Consider the following 24,568-nt stretch of genomic DNA (forward strand, 5'->3'; position numbering starts at 1 on the left):
AAACTAAAAGGGCTTAATATGACTGACAGCTTAATTTCCTTAGCTATTTTCTACAATTTTCTTCCTTCATATCTGTCCTTTATCCACCTCTCCTTCTCTTTATTGAGGTATATTTGCCTTATTTCAGGGTCTGCATCACAACATGCCCTGTAGCGTTGGTGCTTTTCTGCAGCAGACAGTGGAGCTATTTCCAGACAAATAGCCTACATGTAAACCATTTGATGTGATGAACAACAAGCTAGAGCGCAGTGATCACGGAGGAAGATTTTTAACCTGTTTATTTACCATATTTTCAAAATTACAAATAATGTTATGCTTTACCCCATAGGTGATTCATTCTAAAACATTGAAAAAAGGGTGAATTAAGGAGTGATATTTACTCTGCTTGTTGTAAATAGTTTGCCAACAAAAACTATTCTACTTTCTGAGAGTCATGTGATTAGAGGGGTGTGTTCAGATCGACTTTCCATCAGAGTAATAGACATTCAGTTTAGGGACACAACATATTTTATAGACTTAGAGCATTAAAAATGTATTAATAAAACAATATATTTTGGTGAGGAGTAGCCTATTATAAATGAATATACAACAATATTGAAAAACTTGCACTAAATTCATAGTAGCCTAATTATTTTAATTCATCCTGGGTATAGGCCTATATTCTGTTCTAGATGGGGGTTAACTATGTAAGATAAGCATAAACAAGTATTGGCCCATTTTTGCCCAAAATATAACACATTATGTCATGGATGCTAGGTATGACAAACGGAATTTGTCCAAGTTGGGTAAATTTCTGTAGCGGTGAATGAGAGAATATCAAGAGAAACACTCCACAATAGTGTTCACAACTTTCAAAAAGAGGGAAAAATAGAGGGAGATTGATAACGGCATCAGAATGTTACTGTCAATTTTGCAAAGAGCGTTAGCTAGTGTTGTTTTTTTGTGCAAAGGTAATATAATGCTAACTATAGTGTTAAATGAACATATTTTTTAATGAACATTTAAAAAACTGCAGGATTTACGATGCTGATGACCGTTAAAACGCGTCATGACAGTATGAAAAGGGTCTATTAGTGCGACGAATAACGTAAATGACATGACAGTTCGAGAAATTTGAGAAGGTCACGAGTAGTTTGCATCCCTGGTTATAAATGTTCGTTTAAAATTGTATAGTTCTTATCTTACCTGACATTCTTCGTAAAGGTGCCACGGCCACGCTTGACTTCCCGCTCAGCTTCTGTGAAGACCAGGAGACCAGGGACAGTTGTAACACGGGACGGTTGTAACACTTTGAATTCCACCAATCAGAAACAACCTACAGTGATGTTACTCACTGTGCTCATGCTCCGTTAGTTTCCCTCCATTCTTGCAAAAAGGGAGCCACATCTGAAACTTCTTGACGGAGTTATATAAAAAATGTTGATATGAAGTAAAAAAAATTCATTGTCTATGAATTCAAACAAGTCTTATTAGAATCACTGTTTTGTAAGCTACAAATAGAAATGGCTAACAAGTGTCAAACTAGCAGTCAAGCTAGCTCACATGAGATGAAAACATGGTTGGTGATACTGTATCACCAACCAAGTTTCATTTTGTAAAAACTAATCAAGCTAAAAAAAACTGCATAGTTTAGCTTTAATGTGCAAATTAAAAGTACTTAAAAGTAGGCTACTTTAAACTTTTTTTGAGGTGTTCTACCCATTAAATAAATTTCTTGTATTATAATTTGACAGTTTCACCTCTTTTTTGTCATGTAGCATGAAAAAAAGGTAATCATTCCTTAAAAACATTAAATGAATAGTCACAATAACATGACTGATAAATAATATTTTTCATTTTGAGTATATGATTGATTAATTATGTATATTTTAGACATGTTACAACCGTCCCTGACGTGTTACAACCGTCCCTGTACACTGGGACGGTTGTAACAGTGGAGATACTGTATTAAAATCAATTTTGCAAATTGATACATATTTCATAAAACCACTTAAATACATTGTTTCAGAAGTTGACAGATTGAATTTTATAATATAACAAATTGGTTATTCCAGTATAAATGGTTTTTGATGTATTGCTAAAATGGCAAAAAGTGTTACAACTGTCCCTGGTCTCCCCTAAACCCCGCCTCCTTAGATTTGATTGAGCTCTGTTTCACCTTTAGGTAAAGTTGACGGAAAGAAATGTCACTGTATCGTTACTAAATTACAGTTAGTATTAGGGACAGTCGTTTTAATAGCCGTTGCATTAGGAGTATTGTTTTTGGGTCCGAGAGAAGGGAATAAAACTGAAGTTGAAAGTACATGAATCTTGACACATGCGCGTTTTACGACAGGGCTGACGTGCTTACGATACAACCGGGAGCGCTATTTACAACAGAGGACACAATACTTTATGGGTTATGCTCCAATTCAAATGTGATACAGAACTGCATTTGTTTCTTTTTCAAAATGGTGCGTATGTGTGCTTTTCCTGGATGCTTCAACAGACAGAAAGCAGTGAGATTACGTCCGCGGGCGTTATCTCCAGCGGAAAGGCTGACTTTCCACAGATTCCCACTCAATGATCCTGAGCGACTGAGGCTCTGGCTGCTCGCGGTTCAACGGGATACCAGTTTACCCATTCAGTCTCTCGAAGTTTTGAGGCTGTGCAGTGAACATTTCTCACGAGACGATTTCAAATCAGACGAGGGAAATGTACGACGATATCTGAAATCAACAGCTGTGCCTGTGTTGTTTTTAAAAATTGAGGTATGTGAGGAGAAAATGTAAACTCTGATGAAAACGAAACCCGCTCCGTTCTAAAACTATTGTATTAACCCTTTAATAAACGAAGACACTGCAGCTAATTAATTTGTTCCACAGAAACTGGAAGGGTTATAACACTACTATTAGAACTTTATTATTTTCTGTGTAGTGCATTTTATGACAGTGCACTATATCTGATTTTCAACATCCAACAGCATGATGGGTTGTTTTGCGCCGATATGATAACAGATAATTCTTTATATTTGAAAGCCGATAACTGATATTGGGCGATAAAGTACACATTTTTATATAATTTTGCGAGGCTGATTACAAAAACAAAAGTCTCACCATCAAAAGCTATGTCCCAAGCACACAATTATAATGTTCTCATAATTTTATGTAGCCCGTATGATAGACTTGCGCTGCACATGTTGCACTTAACTGCATATTTTCCTTTTTTGAAGTGATTCCAATCATATTTCAAGCAATTCAAAACCACCATGGCGAACAGTGTGCATCTGAAGTGTCTCAGCTGAAGGAAATAATAATCCATTATTTATCGGCTTTAATATATCGGCCAAATTTTCTTATTGGCCCGATAACAGTAACATTAAACATGAAGATCGGCCGATACCGATATGGTGACCGATATGTTGTGCATCCCGAGAATTTAGCCCGGACAGGTTCCTCAAGGGGTAGACAAAGATTTATCCACTTCTTGTCTTTGCTGTTTTTTGACCAGGATGGTGAAAATGAAGAGACTGTTACTCCTCCTCCTGTTTTATCTGAGAAGATTGTGAAAACTGGAGAAAAGGGCACTTCACCTGCACCACGTTTAATAAAGCATGAAAAAAGCCATGCTGCTCTTGATAATGTCTCATTTGGTAAGATGGCTTGGTTTTTGCTTATAAATGTTTTCACAAATCCATACATTTGACCTCACAGCCTATCCTGACAAAGAACATGGTGAAAAAAAAATATTTGTTCAAAAAATGCAACAAAAAAAAGGCAAGCAAATAGCACTCTCTTTATAATCCTTCACAGGTATGTGAATCACTGCAGCTTAGCATGAACTCACTGAGTTCTGTGCTCTCTCGAAAATTCCAGTTATGATCGAAGTGTTATTACAACGAATATCTTATTAACATGGTGTTTTTGTTGTTACAATGAGAGGATTCGTGAGAATGCAGAACCGAAGTAGTTTTGACATCACTAACTGTGACACTGTTATTGTACAAAAACGTCTCTGAAACAAATGTTCCTTCTTTTTTTTCCCATCTGAAATATTTGGAAGAGGAGGAAGCCAGATCACAGAGCAATGGAGTAAAGAAATGAACTCGTGCTGGATTTTCTCTTCATATGTCCATTATGCTGCTTTTTTTTTTCTTTAAAAATAGTTAGACTTAAGGGGTTGCTTCTTTTAATGCAGTGATGAAATTTGGTGCATTCATAAGCAATTCCTAGCTGTTCTGTTTATTTAGATGTGAAGTTTAACACATTTTACACCTTAATTGCTACTACTACTACTACCGTTTTTGTTTTTCTCTTCTTTTATTAAACTTACAGCATTTGTTTTGTGTGTGTGTGTGTATTTTGTGAAAGGAGATATAATATGAACTAATTACTTCATTGTTATAATGTAATTAATCAGTCTTGTTCAGATCACATGGGTAACTTAAAACAATCAAATTATTTTGTAAACCCCTTAAAAGTAGTTTTTGTATATTTTATTTTTACTTACCACCATTTGACAATGGTAGCCTATACTTCAAGTGCTTTGTAATACAGAAACACTAAATGTCCAGAAAATATCAATTTTGGTTCTCCCTTGTAAGTAAATCAATGTCTCTGTCTCTGGTCTATATGAAACCTCAGATATTTACAGGTATTTTTGGAAAGTAAAAAAAACAGTGGGCTTTACCCTTTTACACTATATGGTTTAACCTTGGCAGCCAGTTTTCTCTGCTTTACTTTAGTTAATAGAGTTATTGTTACTACTGCAACATCACCAATTACAATAGGTAAATATTGACATACATTTCATTACATTGGTGCTGAATGTCAAGTTATCACAGTTTTATTTTTTTAAAGCAATTATTTCTAAATAAAATATTATGAACTGACTGGTATGTGGTGACTTTTATTTTTTAAAATATTGCGTTTCCGGTTTAAAAAAAAACGAGACAAGAAGAACAGTCATCATCTGATCTGCTGCTTTACAGACCTTCAGTGATCATTTTTTCCAGCGTGTGTAGGTGAGTTTATATAAATGGTTAAGACTAAATTATTAGTTTCTACGTAATATCTGTAATTTGGTGATGATGCGTCATATCGCATTAGCGGAATTATGGCGCTTAGCACCAGGCCCAAACGCAATCGATTCAGCATTCATGCAAAACAATCCCAAATTGCTCTTTATGTTGGAAAAACGAACTCCATCCACGACTCTCCCACTGAGGTAGTTTATATGAAATCACCAGCTTTGACATGCTATATATATATATATATATATATATATATATATATATATATATATATATATATATATATATATATATATATATATATAATGCCGTTTTAATATCTCTATTGTAACTTCGTGTCAAAGACTACATAGAAGTTCTTTGTAAAAATCCTGTTGAAATGAAAGCAAAAGTGATTAAAAGTTGTGGGGAGACTACACAACAGTACGTTGTAAAACCATGTTGAAATGAAAGCAAAAGTGAATAAAGTTGTGGGGGGGAATTTTTTAAAGGTAAATGTATCCAGTTAAAGTTGCTTTCTCTTATCGATGTGTATACAATTTAGCCTAAAATATTAATGAACTAAGAAAAGTTTATGGACATATGTATGTCATTGTATTGATGTACCAAGGTTATTTGCATTACTAATTGTCATAGTACTGGCTTGATACAGCTGAAGTTTTAAAAAGCAAATCCAGTGACATCCACAAGTGTGAATGATTTGATTTTTCATCTCAAGGTAAGACTGAAACAGGTGACGCACCTCACTGGATTCATCGGCAGATCTTTCACCTGGAGCTGTCCTCTACAACATTTTAATATCAGTAAGGAGATTCTCCTTATTGACATCTTTTTAACAGGTGAGCAGCAGCCATCACTGCAAGAGTTGCTTTGTTTAACAGTACCTGAAGGGTCCTACACTCATTTGACCACGTGGAACTTTGACTTTGAGACATGTCTTACAATCATCCATATCGAAACCCGCCAGACGATTTCAGCGCAAACAATGACAAGTACAAAGACTCGCAACGAATCCATCCCCGGGAGTCTAATGCTTACATGTCAAGAATTAGGAACACATCTCAAGAGCAGACATCTCTATCTTCATCAGAAATGTCGATCTTCCCACCTGGTAAGGCTTTGTCGTTTCTGCATAGCTGTGGACTGGATGCTGAAGACCTGAAAACTCTGGCCGAGCTTCCTGAGCATCTCATCACAGCCGATGCTCTTCCTGACCTTCTTGCAGAGATCAAAAAGAAGAAAATGTCTAGCACTTCTAGGTCCAGTGCGCTCCAAGCCAGTACATCAACTCGCTCCTGGGATGATAGGAGCCACACTCAGTCGGTTGAGTATCCATTAGATTTGCCCGTGCGTCAGTCGTATTCCCTTAATCGAGAGCAGGTTCCAACCTGGGATGACCCCTGGGGAGATGTCCAACAAACAAGCTCTCAAACACGCACATACACCAGTTCAGAGCCAAACTATGTGGTTGAGTACAACCATCTGAAAGACAAAAAGACTTATTTTGATAATGCGTCGCCTTATGCCCCAGAACCATCAAGACAGAAAACGTCAGTTGTTTCGCAGTCTTACGCTAACTACAGCAGAGACGTCGGTCAATCCTCACATCTGTCCAGTAGGGACATAAGTCAGTCCTCACATCGCTCTGGCAGAGACGTCAGTCAGTCCTCGCATCTGTCCAGTAGAGACATCAGTCAGTCCTCACATCTGTCAAGCAGGGACGTTGGTCTTCCGTCACTCCTGTCCAGTAGAGATATCAATCAATCCTCACAGCGCTCTAGCAGAAACATCAGTCAGTCCTCGCATCTGTCCAGTAGAGACGTCAGTCAGTCCTCGCATCTGTCCAGTAGAGACATCAGTCAGTCCTCGCATCTGTCAAGCAGGGACGTTGGTCTTCCGTCACTCCTGTCCAGCAGAGATGTCGGTCCGCCCTCAGTTTTTTCCAACCGAGGCATCGGTTCGCACTCACTCATGTCCAGAAGAGACGTCGTTCCCCCTTCAAACCTGTCCAGCAGAGACATCGTCCCACCTTCGTTCTTGCCCAGCAGAGACGTTGGTCTACCCTCGCTCCTGTCCATTAGAGACCTTGCCCCACCGTCACGCCTTTCCAGCAGAGATGCCAGTCAATCTTCTCATCAACGGAAGAAACCGGTGATTCATATAGTGCCTACAAGGAAGGAGGCGTCAGATTTCCATGGGAAAACTCCACCAGTGTTTCCCTATGCATGCGTACTCTGCGAAATCACTGTCCTCTCTAACAAGGTAAGTAGCCTTTTTGTTCTCAGATTCTACATTACCAGCTATTTACCAGACAATTTCAGGCAAATATACACATGAGCGTACCTGGGCATATGAGGTAAGTCCAAGTAGCATGTTTATTATCCATGTAGGAAGCAAAGCATTAAAGGCATAGTTTAATCCAAAATGAAAATGATGTTATTTATTTATCCACGATAAAGACAAAAGTAACATAAAAGCAGTCACCTTGCACGCTATATGCCAAATTTTCAGAAGCCTATAGATAGACTAAAGTCATTGTCCCTCTGCCATTGTCTTTAAATCTCATTCCTGCTTTCACATATATGCGAATTTGCTGCATCATGACCGGTCACGAGACATGCAAGAACCAACGAAGTTTGATGTCACTGATGCCATACAGGGTGTGACGCATGCTCCTGCAGGAATGAGATTTTAGAAATACGGTGGAATGTAAATTTTTCACAGAATAATGACTGGATAATTGACTTACTGGTCATTGTGCTTTAGTTTGACTTATTCTGTTAAGAAATAGAACACCCAAAATTCAAAATCTAGTTGAATTTGATTTAATATTCAGTTGGAGGGCTTGAGATTTATCACTGTGAAATCAGCACAAACAGTATGCATGACATTTGTATAAGCTTTCATTTAAAATTGACATCCATAATCTGTATGGACACAGAAAGTCTGTACATTTACTTTGATTGTCATATTATAAATTATGGTGAGTTATAACTGAATATTGAGAGATGTTACTTGTGTTTTAGGACTGGTCTGTGCATGTAAAAGGACCCCAACATGCTAATAGTCAACTCAGTCTTGTGGAAAAGTAAGTTATTTTCAACTTTGTTGTCAATCATGTTGTCGCTAGATATTCATTTCTGGCCAACACAAAATGTCAAGTGGTTTAAGAAACATATTTAACATGACACATAAGTCAATGTACAAACAAAGAATGTGCAATTCTTTGCGACATTTTATAAAGGAGTAATAATATTTTGTATTTATATCTTGTTTTATTTTGTGGTATAACCTCTTTGTGTACCATTAGATATCCAGAGTGGGATCAGACAATCCAATCTGCTCGAAGGTAAAATTATTCCCCTATTATATCTTTCGTAAAAACACAGCACAATTCCAGAAATTTGTTGGTTTACATGCTAAACGTATAACTCTTCAACAGAATTGAGTCCCGTTCCGAGGATTCAAAGTCCAGATCGGCGCAGGAACGAGGTAAAGCCTTTTCCCCCTCCATAGTCTTTTGATCATCTTTAAGATGTGCTCTTTTATTTTGATCGTGTTTTGTTTTTTTCAGGTGGAACCTCAAGCAGTAGAAATGGATCGTCAAGCAGCAAAATTGCAACATCGAGCAGTAAAAGTGGATCATCAAGCAGTAAAAACCTGAATAAAACCCAAGCCACAACAAAGGTGGGTTTTTGTTTTTGATGTTCTGTTAGCAAAAATAAATTGTAAACACCTGATATAGTTTTACCATAAATTTTTCTCGCCATGAAAAACATGCCGTTGCTGCTGTAAATGTTATAATGTTTTGACATTATTTGACAATATTTGAATACAGTGCAAAGTGGTGTGTGTAAAGTTCGAAGTGGATGAAGTGGACGAAGCTTACTTGAGAAAATTGCTTGGCCAGTTTGGAGCGATTGTCAAAATTATCATGTTTCCTAAATTGGTATGGCATTTTATTTTTCATTTATATATGGGCCATTCTACAGAATTGGTTCAAAGGCAGAGTTGGAAACATCTTGAAAAAATATCAAGAAAAATAAGTATGTATGTAAACAAATTGTATAATATCCCAGGTACACATTTCTAGTAATTGTGCAGTTAATTCTCATATTGTATTTTCAGAAAGTTTTGGAATTTTTTTCTTCTCCCCAAAATATTTGGAATATTTTTCTTCACTACCAAAATGCAATAATATATAATTTAATAAGAAAGGTTATATTAAAGGTGCCATATGTAAAAATTGAGGTAAAAATATCCAAAAAATTACCTACATGCATCAAAAGAATGAGAAGAAATAAGGGCGATGATGTTATTAAAAAAGTGTCAAGTTATAGTGCTGCAGAGATATCAACCTGAATTAGCATTAGCATTACTAGCCACGGCCCGAGAGGTGTCGTAATACCAGTTTCGGCCATGGGAGGCGGTATGCGGGCAACATAACCACCAGTCAGTCAAACATGCAATACACGAATAACTCGCACGACTTGTGGGCATACTTGAACCTGATGTCAATCGTGTGGAAAGTAGCCTACAGCCCACTACTACATTCAAATAAAATCTGATAAAAAAAAAAGGAACAGAACCAGAGTAAACATTGGCACTGCTTTCCATCGCTGGAGACAACTAATGGACATGAAAGAAATGAGGTTCGACTCCAAACTTGCAACATTTCTTTTGGATTGGTAACGTTAAGTAAGATGCTGTTAGTATTTCGTTATAAGTTTGTTTTATATGTTTGTGTAGTTTTTTCGGGAAGTTATAACATAGAAACGTATCGAAGGCTGTTCGATAAACGTATATATAACGCACATAAATATAGTATTGTAATAGTACACATAGCACAATCTCTATAGCTCTTTTTTCTTGCCAACTACGTGACCTATATTATGTTTATTAAATGGCTTTCCTGAGGTAAATCTGACATAATTGTTCTCCAGCTGTGTTATTGACCTCTTCACGCTGATAAAAAACACTGATTGGTCGATATTATGTATGAGGAATACATTTTGGTAAGTTGTAGCCTACTGTATCTTTCAACAGAGTTCGTGTTTTTTTTTACTATTAGCTAACGTTAGTAGAGTTGATCGGTTCACGTGCGATAGGGATCTGTCGTGTAACAATTACAAGCGCCAAAACGGTATTTATTGTTTGAATTCAGTGATAAAATTGACAGAATCTGAGAGCTGAGATTTTTTTTATATCATATAACTAACCTGCTCTGTCTAGTCTGTCGGTCTCCGTGTCCTCTTTGCTTCGCGATTTTTCTGTGCGTGAGAAAATTGATGTGTGATGTGAGAGCGTGTGAAAAGTGTCAATTGCGTGTGTCTCACGGTGAATGCGTGAGAGTTGGCAGCTCTGAATAAGTTACGTTGGCGCTAGCTTGGTCAACATCAGGGAATGCTGTCTGTCAAATTAATGTAATTTAAACTAACAATAAAAATGTAATATGAACAAAACGAATATGAACATATTCACTGGTAAAGGTGAATGGGAGTAGCTTGAAGATGTCATATTCATACTCTAGAGTAGACCAACTCACTTTCTGGAGGTATACTGCCCCCGTCTGGTATGGAATGTGGTGTATGAATTTATTTTTTTTGAAGGATGGCACCTTTAAGCTATTAAGATTTTCTTAATATCTTCTACCTTGTAAAAAAAAAAAAAAAAAAAAATATATATATATATATATATATATATATATATATATATATATATATATATATATATATATATATATTGTGCTATTTTATTAAAAGTTTTCAAAGGTAGGGGTTTGACCGTTAGTATATAACCGTGAGACCGACGGTTATAGTTGAACACCGTCATTACAACTCTATAACCGCCAAAACCGTGTTATTAAAATATTTTTTACAAACATTTTTTATCATAGAGAATGTTTAAATACTAATTAAAAACAATTGTTAACAGTGTGTTATTAATGGTCTACGTCGTTTCCAACTGTATTTGATTCTTTGCCAAGTACCCCTTGACCGACCGCCAATCATTTGAGATAGAAATAAAAGCTATGATATAGTGATGTGCCATCATTATGAGATTTATGAAACAAATGAAAAACATTTGCAATAATAAACATTAGCAATGAATATTTGCAATCGAGAGACATGGTTTTTTGCTTTGTAGAAAACCTTTCTTTAAAGCGAATTTCGTTTTGTACAAATTGTATCTTAATTTTAATAAATGTTTCATCAATCAATTGCATGTATTTAATAAATAAAAAGCAAATATAGGAGACAATATAATAACCGTGACATGGAGGCTCCGATGCACCGCGTTCACTTGCATTGCATTGTGAAGTTGAACTAGAGCGCATCTCATCGTAAATGAATGAAACTCAGCGTAGGCCTATGCCTCATACATTAGCATTAAATATCTTTGCTGCATCCTTTCTAGAACAAACAAGGGCTTTCTTGCGGCTCGCATAAGCAGAGCATTGCGTCGTCCATAGACCGCAAAACAAGCGGATGGCGGGCGGGTGCGGCTTTGAAATCTGGTCAGAAAACGTTGGTGCGGATGATGGGTTATGTGATGCGGTTGCGGATGAACTAATACCCCATTCACGTATCTCTATTGATAACAACATTGAACACTACACAAATATTAATTTTATTCAAACTAAGTTGTCCTATAACTGACGAACGTCGCACCCCCCCCGACGACGGTTATGTTACGAACCGTCACATTTGACTCATGTCATAACCGTCATCACCAATTCTGAAACCGGCACACCCCTATTCAAAGGTAAATCAGTAACAGTTAAAATAGCATTTTATGGAATTACACCCCAAAAAAGTATGCTTACTTGCACAAAAAAAGTTTTTGGTAGTGACGTTCCTTAAAGTTACACACAGATTTTCAGACTTTTGAACACATTTACCTCAAAATGATGGGATGTAACTACGAGAGAGGGACATTTCCTGGTCAAAAATTTAGAGGTGTGTTTAAGCCAATCTCAAAGTCTCAGCCAATCGACTAAAACATTGGTTTTGGTAGTGACATGAAAATGTGGGACAAGTTTCATGATTTACAAAGAAAAACTAAAAATAAATTAAATATATTTTTTAAAAACAACAATGGAATAAAAAGCAAAAATTATTTCAATATCATTTTCATAAGTTGAAATTTTAGGGGTTAGGGTTCGGGACACCCACCTTTCAATTGAAAATACCCAATAAATTATATTTATATATATAAAGCTTACTGATATTTTAAATAGTATTGTGGGTTCCAATAGATAACAGAAGGATCTTAGTAAACATCTAAGATTTTAATACTTAGGCTAAATGCTTTTTAAAAGTGTTTTTTGGTTGTGGACAGCAGTTTGCACCATTTTTGTAGAATGGCCCATATAACCCCTTTAACACATTTATTTGAATCTATTTTATGCTTAAATGGGCTTTAGTAATCGTTCTTGTAATTTGTCAATAAATATTTACTTTTTGTAGGCTTTTGTGGAGATGGGAACAGCAGGCCAGGCAGAGGATATAGTAAAATATTTCTTACACAACCCCTTGTGTATCAGAGGAGAAATGATACAATTTTCTCTGTCTGCAGCATTCAGTTTCCTACAGGTGAATTATGATCATTGGAATTTTATGTTAAATGCTTATGTTGAAAGATTGAAGATGCTGTAGACTAGACCACCAAATATGAGTACCCTTTTCCTAAAATTTTAACTGCAGATAAAGCTGGATATGGTGATTATGTTGAATGATTCACTTCAACTTAATGCACTCAGCTTCTTGCTTCCCAGTCTACGGCACCTAATTCAGTTATATCTTGAAGGTGTCAGGAATATTTTCTAAGTGTCTTGCATCCACTTGATTTGTTTTAGTTTAGAGATTCGGCACTAATGTTGATTGAATGATTTCCTTTATTTCACAGAGTTCTCTTGTTGTGAGCTTTTCACCATTACCTTCTGGAGAGGGCATAAGCTCGGAGTTGACGGCCATTGCTAAGCGTTTCGGATCAGTAAAACATTCGCTGTTTCTGCCAAGCCGGGTAGCCAAACTTATTATTGTGCAAAATTTCTATTCACTTATTCTTATGCCATGTTCGGTCTCTTCAGTTACCTATATATTGTAAAGACTCTTTGTATTTGTACAGGGATATGTGGAGATGGCCAGTGTGGAAGAGGCCAACAAGTTGGTGGAGCACTATTCAACCAGTTCACTCAAATTAAAAGGAAAAACCATTAACGTTTGCTTCTCAGCTGAGTACCAGACGCTTGGGTAAACCCATTCTGCTGATTTTATGCTGACTTGTAAAAACACCTTGTTTTTTTTTTTGTTTTTTTTTAATTTGGACATTACTATGCTAGTGATATTATGAACTTAATTTAATGTAAAAAATAAATAAAAAATCCAATCTGCTTCTAAAATGTTAACATGTTTGTTATTTCGCTCCATGGTCCAGTGATGTTGACAAAGAAAAATCACCAGTACCTTATAGCAGCAGGAGGAGGAGGAATAGCAGCCCAAAAAGGAGATCCCGTAGTTCCCGAAGAGACTCTCCCAGCCCCAAAAGAAGAGCCTCTGAAGAGAGGTCCAGGTCTCGCAGGAGTCACGACTCTAAGAAACGAGAAGAAAGTCGCCGCTCTCGCGAGAAAACCAAGGAGAGCTCTAGACGGGACAGCTCATCTAAATCCCATTCCAAAAGAAGCTCTCCTTCAAAAGACCAGAAACCGAAAACAACAACAGAAGAGAGTGTGGAGGAGATGGTTGAACAAGACAACAATCAGTCTGACATCATGGGGGATGATAGTGATCTTGAAGGAGTGGCAGTTATAGCAGATGACTGTGAAGAACTGAATTCAGAAGATGAGCTCACAGTAGATGACGAGCTAGATGATGAGGAATATGAAATCGCAGATTCTCTGACAGAACAGGATACACTTGAAGACATCCAAACTGTGAAAGAGTCAAATGATGAGACTAAACCTTCAGAAATGGACACGTCGAACGTACAGTCAGAGACATCAGAGTGTGTACCAACTGCTACAACTTCAGATAGATCAACTGATTGTAAGGAAGCCCAGGAGCTTCAACAAGGAGAGCAAAAAGAGATTAAACAAGAAGAGCTTCAACAAGAAGAGCAAAAAGAGCTTCAACAAGAAGAGCAAAAAGAGCTTCAACAAAAAGAGCAAAAAGAGCTTCAACAAGAAGAGCAAAAAGAGCTTCAACAAGAAAAGCAAAAAGAGATTAAACAAGGAGAGCAAAAAGAGCTTCAACAAGAAGAGCTTCAAGGAGAGCAAAAAGAGATCCATCAAGAAGAGCTTCAACAAGGAGAGCAAAAAGAGATCCAACAAGAAGAGCTTCAACAAGGAGAGCAAAAAGAGATCCAACAAGAAGAGCTTCAACAAGGAGAGCAAAAAGATGAAACAGTGGAAATGGAAGAGGTAAACACAACTGAGAGTAACATCTACATACATTTTGAAGTTCAGCAGCTAGGGAAACAAATCATAAAATTGTCATGCCAACTGTCAGTCTCCTATGAGCGAAGGATGGAGAGGAGGTGCGTTAAAGTAAAATCCCTGCCCTCTATTCAATATGCCATTTCACTTGGAAATACTGTGATCAAGATCTTGACCAAAAATGTATGCACCTCTTGATGGAAATAAATGTTGTGATGTTATTTCCATCAAGAGGTGCATCAATTTTTGTATTGACAATGCAAGAGTCAATCACTCTGTAAAGTCTCCTCCAGCACATCCCACAGACTTTCACTGAATTTAAGGCTTGGTGCCAATTCATGTGTGAAAGTGATTTGTCATGCTCCCTCACAACCATTCTTTCACAATTTGAGCCTGATGAATCTTGACATTGTCATCCTTGAATATGGCCATGATGTGTCTTCCTACATGGTTGATTAAGAAATGAAAAGCTACACACTCCCATCAATTTTCAGGTTTAGAAGAACTGTTGCCAAACATATAACATACTAGAAACAATAATGATCCAGTCATAGACTCTTAAGCATTTGCCTATTTAAATCCAAACAGCGACTTTTCTTACTTGTTTTGACTGTATTGACAGTGTATTTCAGTTGATTTGGTAGTGATACACAGTTATTAATAGCATTATATATTTAAAAATATAAAGAAACAAATCTGTTTTGTTCTGTTTGTGTAGAAGGCAACAGATTTTACAGGGAATCTAGAAAGCTTGCCCACCCCAGATGAATTTGAGGAGGAAGTGCTGAAAGAACAAGGTATTTATTTTGCTGCATGTTTGTGTAGTTTTTTCTTTATTAATTTTGGAGATTTCAGAGATAGAGGAAGTATGCTTATTCTGTTTTAGGTAATAAAATGGAGATCTCCGCTTCAAGCACTGAGGTTAGTCGGTTTTATGTGATTTCTTCATTTATTTTTATATACGAAAAAAAAAAAAAGAATTTTAAGAATTTTGAGTTCTGTATAATTTACTTAATTTCTTTAGGAAAAGTATGGCAAAGTTCTTGAGGTGGCAGGTTTTCCAGTGGCTAAAAAATTCAGTGAAAAAGATTTGCTGAAAATTGGGGGAAAATACGGAGATGTTGTAGACTGCAGTTTGGTTCGCTGCAATCGAAAGGTAAAATGATTAAATTCAACATTGAAGAGAAGGAAAAAGTGTATGCAAACCATCAAACTGTTCATATGCAGTCTGTAATTCTTGTATTTCAGTTTAAAACATTATACTTGCATGCATATTAAATGTGCGCCTCTTTGAAACTCGCACAAAAGAAATGGATGTACAAGTTTCAATAGATGTTATCAAATACTTCTGTCTTACTCTTAACAGTCACAAGTCCAAAAATAAAGAAGTCAAATGATACTATCTTTGTGAAATTATTAGCAAAAATAATTTATATAGCCTAAATGAATACATTTCAGAAGATTCTCATGGTGGTTATATGATGTTTTCATTGCAGGTGGAGAAGGCATTAATTGAGATGGTGAATGCTGCTGATGCTGTGAAACTTGAAGCTGATTCTAAAAGGCAGCGCATTAGACTAGGTGGCAAAATATTGAGGTTAACTGTGTCAAAGACTTACAGCCAAGTAAATGAAGGGTAACTTGAAATTTCTCAAATAAAATCCTTTTCCTATTGCTTTATTGTGCTTGGGTGTTCTGATGTGCCCAGTCATATGAGAATCACAACAGATGATGTTTGATTCTGTTTCAGGAAAAGTGTTGACTCTGACTCAGGGATAGCGGATGGTCAGGAACATGTTGAAGAGAAAAATAAGGAGCCCTCATGCTTATTGACGTCCAGTGAGGAGAGTACAGTAGTGATGGCCGAGACTAACACCTCTGAAGAAGCTGCTGAGACCAACACGGATGCAATCATGCAAACCTCTAGTGATGAGGAGGTAAAGTCAAGAAATAATTTAACTCTGGGTCTAAAATGAATCTCTAATATAATAAAATTGTCTTTTTCTGGGGGCCACAAAACATGTGTATCATTCTTTTTCCAATACTTCAGGAAGAGTATGGTAGAGTCCTCCGGATCAGAAATCTTCCAATGCCTGATGAATACAATGATGCAGATTTTCTGAGCATCGCAGAACCATATGGGAAAATAAAACGTCATTGGATGTTTCGCCTCCATCGAACAGTTAGTAAATACATATTCAGAAAAACATATTCAGTGGTTTCATCAATGAAATCTTACAATTCTCTCTTTTTTCCCCAGGGATTGATTGAAATGGAAAATGCCTGTGATGCTGAGAAGGTTGTATCTGCGGCCAATATGGATAAAATTACAGTCGCTGGAAAACATCCCAAGGTTTCAGTGTCTACCAAACATGCCCATTTAAATAAAAGGTATTGAATTGAATTTATGTACTTAATGCACTTGACTGTTCATGGGAAAATGCACATTCAGAACTTTGAATCCATATGGAGAATCTTTAACTAAGAGTCAGGGTTGCAAAACATTTTTTTATAGTCAGCAATTAATTGAATTATCAATTAGTCAAGGGATGTCACTTTACAGTAATGAAAGATGCATTTCTATTGGAAAAAACATTTGAAAAAAGCTGCTTTGGAAAAAGTGCACAACCCAACACAGTCACCATTAGATGTTACTGAGCTAAGTGCAACAGAAAAAAAAGTTAAGTAACTTTGAAATATTTATTCTAATTAAATATTTGTTGGACGTTAAATGTAGGTTTAATTAAATCCTACATCTAACAGGTATATAAAAGTCTTTTACAATCACAGGAAATAAAGTGGAAAACTGGAAAAACTCTTAATTCTGTGTTATAGCATTGTTTATTTATTTATTTATTTATTTATTTGTTTTTAGCCTACAGTGTGCATTGTTTTTGAAGGAAAACAATGTATTTTTCCATAAAAGACGTATAATTCTGAAAATAATAAATCATTGCGTCACTATACTGATTTAGCATCTTTCTGTTTTGTATTGTTTGCTAGGTACTTTCTACATGGACCTAGTGATGGTTCTGTACAAACATCTACTGAGTTGGAGAAGGTAAATGATGAATCCAAAACACAAAACTGTTGTTTTTTTTGTGTGTGTGTGCAGCCATCTATCCAAACAACAGTGAATGTTGAGGTCAATTATTGTCACTATATTATTTTGCAATTTAAACACCTGTCAAATCCTTGTTTTGTAAGCTTTTAGCTGCTGCTTTGCAGTATACCTACTGATACTGTGTGTTTGATGATGAATTACACTGGTTTTAGGAGTTGTGGAGTGATAATCAGGATAACGACTCAAAGGAAGATGAGAAGCAGGTTTCTGACGTTGATGGTGGAAATGGAATGGAGGCTGAAAATTCTGACTGTTTGTCAGAGGCACAAACACCCATTATGGATCCAGTGGGTAAGAGCATGTTTCACTGCACACACTTTAGAAGCTGCTGTTACAAGCCCAACCCGGAAAGATCTGTGTAGGGTTCCACAAACCTGGATATAAGTCATTTTATTATGATTAAATAAAATTATGATTCCCAGAACTGAAGCTGCCCTGGAAATATCTACATAGCGATGGAAATATCTATAGAGCTTCAACGCATTTAAAGGAATTTTTTACTCAAAAACTCACCCTCAAGCCATCCTCGGTGTAAATGAGTTTCTTTTTTCAGCCGAACACACTCAGATATATATTAAATAATAGCCTGGCTCTTCCCAGCTTTGTAATGGCATTGAATAGTGCCCGAGTTTTTGAAGCTCCAAAAAGTGTATTCATTACAATAGTAATCCATACAACTCCAGTCTCTTAATAAATGCCTTCTGAAACTGTGCACGTATGGCCTTTAATGAAAGCGTTCAGGAGAGAGTGGAGTTCCGGCGGAAGGGTGACCTCTGACCCGACATATGGCGTATGATGTAAACTTAGTTGAGAATTGACGAACGCAGAAGCGCAGAGTATAGGGAAAAACAAAACGCCAGTCACGAATTAGAAGTCTAAAACGAGAAGTTTTAAGTAAAATTGCCAAACCACATGAACGCGTGTGTTCAGAGGTCACCCTTCCGCCAGAACTCCACTCTCTGGTGAACGCTCATAAGGCTATTGCCGGTAGACAGTGATTATAGTTTATAAAGTTTTAAATATGGATTTTTTTCTCACAAAAACCCTTCGCTTCGCTTCAAAAGGCATTTAATAACCCACTGAAGTCGTATGGATTACTTTTATGATGAATGCACTTTTTGGTGCTTCATGACCTCGGGCACTATTCAATGCCATTACAAGCTGGGAAGAGCCAGGATATTATGTCAAATAACTCCATTTGTGTTCGGCTCAAAGAAGAAAGTCATTTGCACCTAGGATGGCTTGAGAGCAAGTAAATTATGGGATATTTTTTGGGTGAAATATTCCTTTAATGAAAATGTGTATGGAGCTAGTATTGGCTACCATACAAGAAAAGCAGAAAGGCACTCATGTCTGTGCTATATGCATAATCCAGCTCTGCCTCTGCACAACTGATCTGTTGCACTTTACCAACAGGGACAGAGTTTATTCGACCGGTGGTGGGTTACTTCTGCAGCTTATGTAATGCCATCTATGCCAGTGAGGAAGAGGCCAAGGATAACCACTGCAGGACCCCCTTGCATCATCAAAAGCTGAAGGCATAAATATTTTGCATATCTATATATCTGTTTGCATGTGTATCATATTTGATATTTTATCTGTAATGTGGTAAAACAAAATCTACAGGACTTAAATATTTATGTTCTTATTCTCTTTCTCTTAGGAGCACAAGGAGTGAAACAGTTCGTCATAAACCTTGACTGTAATCAAGCCAATCCGGAAATCCTTCATAGACATTCATGATGATAGCACTCTTGTTTAAGGGATAGTTCACCCAAAATTTTTTATGTCATCATTTACTCACCCTTGAGTTGTTCCAAACCTGTATTAGTTTATTCTTCTGTTGAACTAAAACTTCTGTTGATCTTTTGAAGAATGTTGGTAACTAGACAGTTGACGGTAGCCATTGATTTCCATAATAGGAGGGGAAAAAATACTATGTAAGTCAATGTTACCGTCAACTGTCTGGTTACCAACATTCTTCAAAATATCTTCTGTTGTGTTTGGAACGACGTAAGGGTGAATAAATGACAAGTTGAACTAACCCTTTAATTCACATAATATGTTATATGTGTTGTGATTTCATTTCACCCTGTTTGTTGTGGTGTTTTTCTCTCTCATTAATGATTTTATTAGTAATCAAAAACATTTTATAGTAATCTACAAAAACAGTCCTGTTGTTGTTAAAAGGCTTGTAATTTCTTACAGTGTACTGTATTAAACTTATAAGTAAAACAGAATACAGTAATATCGGTTCTGCTTAAATAAAGTCATATCCAGCTGTCAAATACGCGCGCTTGTTTTCTTGATGCGGGTTTTGATTGGACGGATGAAGTCTGTCTCCGCCCCCAATATGCCGTTTCCATGGCGATCCAACATGGCCGCACACGGTAAGCAGGACGCTGATGTGTGGAATTTTATTGTAACGACTTGATTTTAGCTCAATGTCGTCACGCATTAACCTATGTTTTATTGTGAATACAGTACGTGTCTTTAATGAAACCAAATAAACTGTTTTGTAAAGAAACGAGCAGTCAAATAGTGCCCTTCTGTATCGGATATAGAGGAAGCATCGTCTAGCTAAGTTAATGGTGGCCATTCATAACACTACTGTGTTGTCATGGCATGCAAAGAAAAAATGATTGCTGTTTTGCATTATCTGTTGTCTATGAATCTGAACGTTTATTTTTAATTTATCTGCTAGATCGGGGATGATTGAATCGGGTTACCAAGTTAGTTGTTACCGCTTGTGGCACCAAAACATGGTGAAGCTCGACTCGTTTTGTCATTATTGTAACATACCCACTTTGTTCTTGTGGTATTTGTGTTGCTTCTGTCTAATAGATACTGTAATTTAGAAGTTGCAACTAAAGCTCGCTGTCTGAGAAGACTTCCAAAGGATAGGATTTTTTCGTTGATGTGTATAAAAAAAAAAAAAAAAATTCATGAGACTGAAAAATATTGATAACCAAATGTTATCTAATGTTAAATATTACCTAATTATTTTCATGTATTCAACATAATTTCTTAAAGTTTGCTAAAAACAGATCTATAAATATTTATAGTGATCAGATTTGTGTTAGATTTAGGACCAAAACACAGAGTTCCTCCAGACCTACGTTATGTTTATTAATTCAGTATTTTTTACTTTTGCAGGAAGACAAACTGTTGTATCCTTTCAGGTCTTTCATCCCTTCACTTGACAGTTTCCTTGTTAATTACACGTATATATTTGTATGTTTCTTCTTAACAAAGTCTCTCAGTTGTCCTCCACACCACTGCAGATCCTGTTTCATTTGAACGGCTGGTATTTTGCAGCATTCTTCATCGCTGAGATCCTTATGTTTATCTATAAAGGTGGGGTATGGACTCATATATGTACTCAAGTTTATATACAGTGCCGCTGCTAGCCATTTTGGTGCCCTAAGCATAATTCCTTTATGATGCCCCCCACCCCGACCCCGAGACAAAAAAAACGTTTGTTTTTGCCAGTTTAACTTTTTATTACCGAACATATAACTCAATACCAATAACACAATAGCAGCACCACAGTATAAAACTTAAGAACACTAAAAAGAGAAAGTAAAATCTTCACAGCTTTGCTGACTTTGTAAACATATGTAGAATAGCCAACACACACTACACATTTGAGTGCAAACTTTTCTTGAGTAAACAGAATAGCAAAATAAAAAAAATATCAAAATAATCCAGACATGTTTTTCCCAAATTCAATGTCACTTTTAATAAATTACAATTATTATACAAAATATTCAAACAAGGAATCTTATACCGGAAAAAAAATATAAACATTTAAAACTGAAAGCATGGCAGCCAAGGAGTTATCCCCCTTTATTCCTTATTTATCAACTATTTGATAAATCTAATCTAATCTAATCTAAAAGCTTAATAGAATGAGGTGCAATAATGCAGACAATTCAACAGTAATGTTTGCTTTATATCATTCATAATGACATTTTATATTTTATATATATATATTTAACAGGAATTGTTAGCCTACCATGTGCACTGCACTGACTGCTAACGTTAACTGTTACTGAGAAAGTATTAACCACCGTCACGTCAAAATAAACCATAAACTACTGCCCAATATCTAATAGTAAGATAGTAAAGAAAGTAACAGCTAGCTGGCGTCAGTTATTTGTAAAATAGGTAATGTTTAACAGTAAAATTTCAATTTAGCTTGCACCGAAGTTATAAGTTATAATAACATAGTTTGCTAACATCAACGTCAGCAATTCAATTATCTTGTTCCCACTTTTTTGTTACATACATGGCTAAAATGAGCCTAATAATATTTCTATAGGCTAATGAAATTAAATATTTTTTTCATTAGGCTATTTTTGGTGCCCTCAGCACTTGGTGCCCTGCGCACAGCGCGTGGTGGGAGCGGCGGCGCTGTAATATATATATGTATGTATTTGTGATGTAATCACTGTTTGCTCTGGCTTTTGTAGGGGTGATACTCCCTTACCCACAAGCTAACCTGATATTGGATGTTGTCCTGCTGCTCCTCTTCTTGGGCCTTGAGACCCTCAGACTCTTCTATGGTCAGTGTGGTAAAATCTTGTTTTGTGAGCAGTGCTTTGTACAAGTTGCAGCTGTAGAACTGACTCTTTATGTTCTACAGCTCTTTATTGATCAAAACTTGAAATGCCAGGCAGAGCAATTTGCTGTGTTGCCGTTCAAAGAAATAAAATAGTCACACAACAGATGTATTGGTCTTATAAAAGTTTTGCAAAATAATAATATTAATAATTACTATATTAATTTTCATTAATCGCTTATTTATTCCTTGATATGTACAATACATTTTTCTCTAATTAACTGATTAGACACTTTTTTTTTTCAAAAGTTTGGGGGAAATTTAATATTTTTATTCAGTAAGGAAGGATGCATTAAATTGATCAAAAGGGGTATCACAGTTCTAACAAATATGTTAAGCTAAAAAATTGTTTTTAACATATTTTTAATAATCAATTAATTTAATATATTGATAGAGGTTATTTTGAATTGCAAAAATATTTCAAAAATATTACTGTTTTTACTATATTACTATATCAAAATTCAGTCTTGGTAAGCATAGACTAATTTCAAAAACATTTAAAAAATCTTACCAACCTCAAACTTTTGAACGGTAGTGTATTTCTAATTAGTTAATCAGAGAAATATATATTATACAACCTACATATCAAGGCATAAAAAGCCATAAATAGTTACATTGAATAATGTAGTTGTTATTATTGTGCAAAACTTTCGTAAGACTGATTCCTCTGTTGTGTGACTATTACATTTCTTAGAATTGGAATGCAATAAATTCCTCTTACTGGCATTTAAAGTAAAAACTGAGAGTGAAAACTAGGGAACGCTTAAATATAAGGTGACAGTTACGCATTACGACATGTACTTACTATAGTAATGACAGTAAATTATGCATAATTACAAGTAACTAACCTTAAACCAAACCCTAACTGTAACTCTATAGAAACTACATGTAGTTCGTTAATATTACTCAGTACTTATAACTACAATGTAACCACATCACCTTAAAATACAGTGTTACCGAAAACTAAATTCAGTTCAGTTCAGTTAGTTTAGATTTATATTGTTTGGCTTGATTTTGAAGACATAAATTATTGCATTCTGGAAAACGTGTCTTTCCATTATATCCACTATAATGAAACATTAATGAAATTCAAATAACAATACAGTAATAATTCATATGAATATGGAAAATATTTAAAAACTTCTTGTTTTACTAATTTACTAATTATTATTGTTTTTCCGATTGCCTACCATTTGAATTTGATTTGCAATTCTACATTCTGTTTGCAGCATCAGTTTAAGTTCAGTTAGAATTCTGGGATTGAATTCTAAAGACATTTTCTGCTCAGCTCTGAATGCAGCACAACCCTGCTTTGGCGATGAGTGGATGATTGTCATAACAGCTTGATAACAAAGATTGATTGCCCTTTTTGCTGAGTACACTTTGTATTGGTGAAAGTGCATTGATCCATGTAGCAAATGAAATAATGGCGTGTGAAATGTGACTTTCAGGCTGGAAGGGGAACCTGTGTCAGCGTTCTCTGGCTCTGTGTGTGAGTGTTGGTGTTCTGGTGCCCTGTGCAGTGCTGAGCGTCTACTTCCTGCTGCTTCAGACCTTTGTTCTACGCCTTGAGTTTGTACTCAATGCTGTGCTGCTCTGCTTTTACAGCTTTGAGCTGGTTCTGGGAATGATGACGATCTCTATTTTTTCAAGGTGACTATTTTTGTATTTTTTTTAAACACATTTATCCCATAGTATTAAAGAGGCATACACATTATACAGAGACATATTACATGGATTAGAATAGATATATGAAAGTGGGAATTTAGAGAAGCAATTTTTGGAACATAATTCTCAAGGGATTAGGTAACTGACTTGCTTATTAACATAGAAGGTTTTTAAAAATACTAGATATTTATACCCAATATTTTTTCACTCTCTTTCAGGGCCAACATTTATTAAGTCCATCTGCTTTTTTGATGTCAGGATGAACAATCTTTCAGACTGACTGCTGTCAAAACATGTATGTTTCATAAAACAGACATTTCATATGTACACTTTTTCTAAAATGTATATGAAGCGCCTTAAATATGTAGAACTTGGTATGTTTTAAAAACATTTTTTTATGTAAATATAAAGATTGCCATTATTAAATGGTAGAGTGAAACAATTGTCGTCATACATTTACTAAACACACACACACACACACACACACATATATATACTCTGCAGTTCAACAGTTTGTGATCTGTAAGATTTTTATGTTTTTAAAGCAAATATCTTCTGCTCACCAAAGCTGCATTTATTTGATTAAAAACACCAAAAAACTGTAATATTGTACAATATTATGATCATTTAAAATAACTGCTTTCTATCTGAATATATTTTAAAATATAATTTATTTCTGTGATGCAAAGCTTAATTTTCAGCATA

General features: G+C 35.8%; 2 protein-coding genes and 1 long non-coding RNA gene across 5 annotated transcripts; all 3 read left to right on the top strand.

The window, feature by feature from the left end:
- Positions 1-2,126: 2,126 nt before the first annotated feature.
- On the top strand, positions 2,127-4,870 carry LOC308700882. Its single transcript, XR_014031367.1, has 3 exons — positions 2,127-2,750; positions 3,490-3,631; positions 4,042-4,870. It is a non-coding gene; the product is annotated as an uncharacterized lncRNA (long non-coding RNA).
- Positions 4,871-4,879: 9 nt separating this feature from the next.
- matr3l1.1 (matrin 3-like 1.1) lies at positions 4,880-19,861 on the top strand. Its single transcript, XM_081382746.1, has 22 exons — positions 4,880-5,002; positions 5,730-7,273; positions 8,038-8,099; positions 8,322-8,360; positions 8,454-8,503; positions 8,586-8,698; positions 8,850-8,960; positions 12,481-12,606; positions 12,920-13,036; positions 13,142-13,266; positions 13,451-14,432; positions 15,166-15,244; positions 15,334-15,368; positions 15,472-15,603; positions 15,944-16,083; positions 16,198-16,384; positions 16,498-16,629; positions 16,708-16,838; positions 17,451-17,508; positions 17,724-17,862; positions 18,988-19,109; positions 19,235-19,861. Exons 2-22 carry the CDS (start codon positions 5,945-5,947, stop codon positions 19,247-19,249), a joined length of 4,224 nt encoding a protein of 1,407 aa, XP_081238872.1. The 5' UTR covers positions 4,880-5,002; positions 5,730-5,944; the 3' UTR covers positions 19,250-19,861.
- Positions 19,862-19,879: 18 nt separating this feature from the next.
- On the top strand, positions 19,880-24,465 carry tmem216 (transmembrane protein 216; the record flags this gene model as incomplete). Of its 3 annotated transcripts, XM_081382748.1 has the most annotated exons (6): positions 19,944-19,961; positions 20,728-20,741; positions 20,835-20,928; positions 22,047-22,139; positions 23,647-23,848; positions 24,082-24,299. In XM_081382748.1, 6 exons carry the CDS (start codon positions 19,949-19,951, stop codon positions 24,095-24,097), a joined length of 432 nt encoding a protein of 143 aa, XP_081238874.1. The 3 variants fall into 3 exon arrangements, with proteins under 3 accessions (XP_081238873.1, XP_081238874.1, XP_081238875.1); XM_081382747.1 differs by lacking the exon at positions 20,728-20,741 and having other exon boundaries at positions 19,880-19,978; positions 24,082-24,465; XM_081382749.1 differs by lacking the exon at positions 24,082-24,299 and having other exon boundaries at positions 23,647-23,852.
- Positions 24,466-24,568: the final 103 nt, after the last annotated feature.

The sequence above is a fragment of the Scardinius erythrophthalmus genome (assembly GCF_964197995.2).
Source record: "Scardinius erythrophthalmus genome assembly, chromosome: 13".
Classification (NCBI taxonomy): Eukaryota; Metazoa; Chordata; class Actinopteri; order Cypriniformes; family Leuciscidae; genus Scardinius; species Scardinius erythrophthalmus.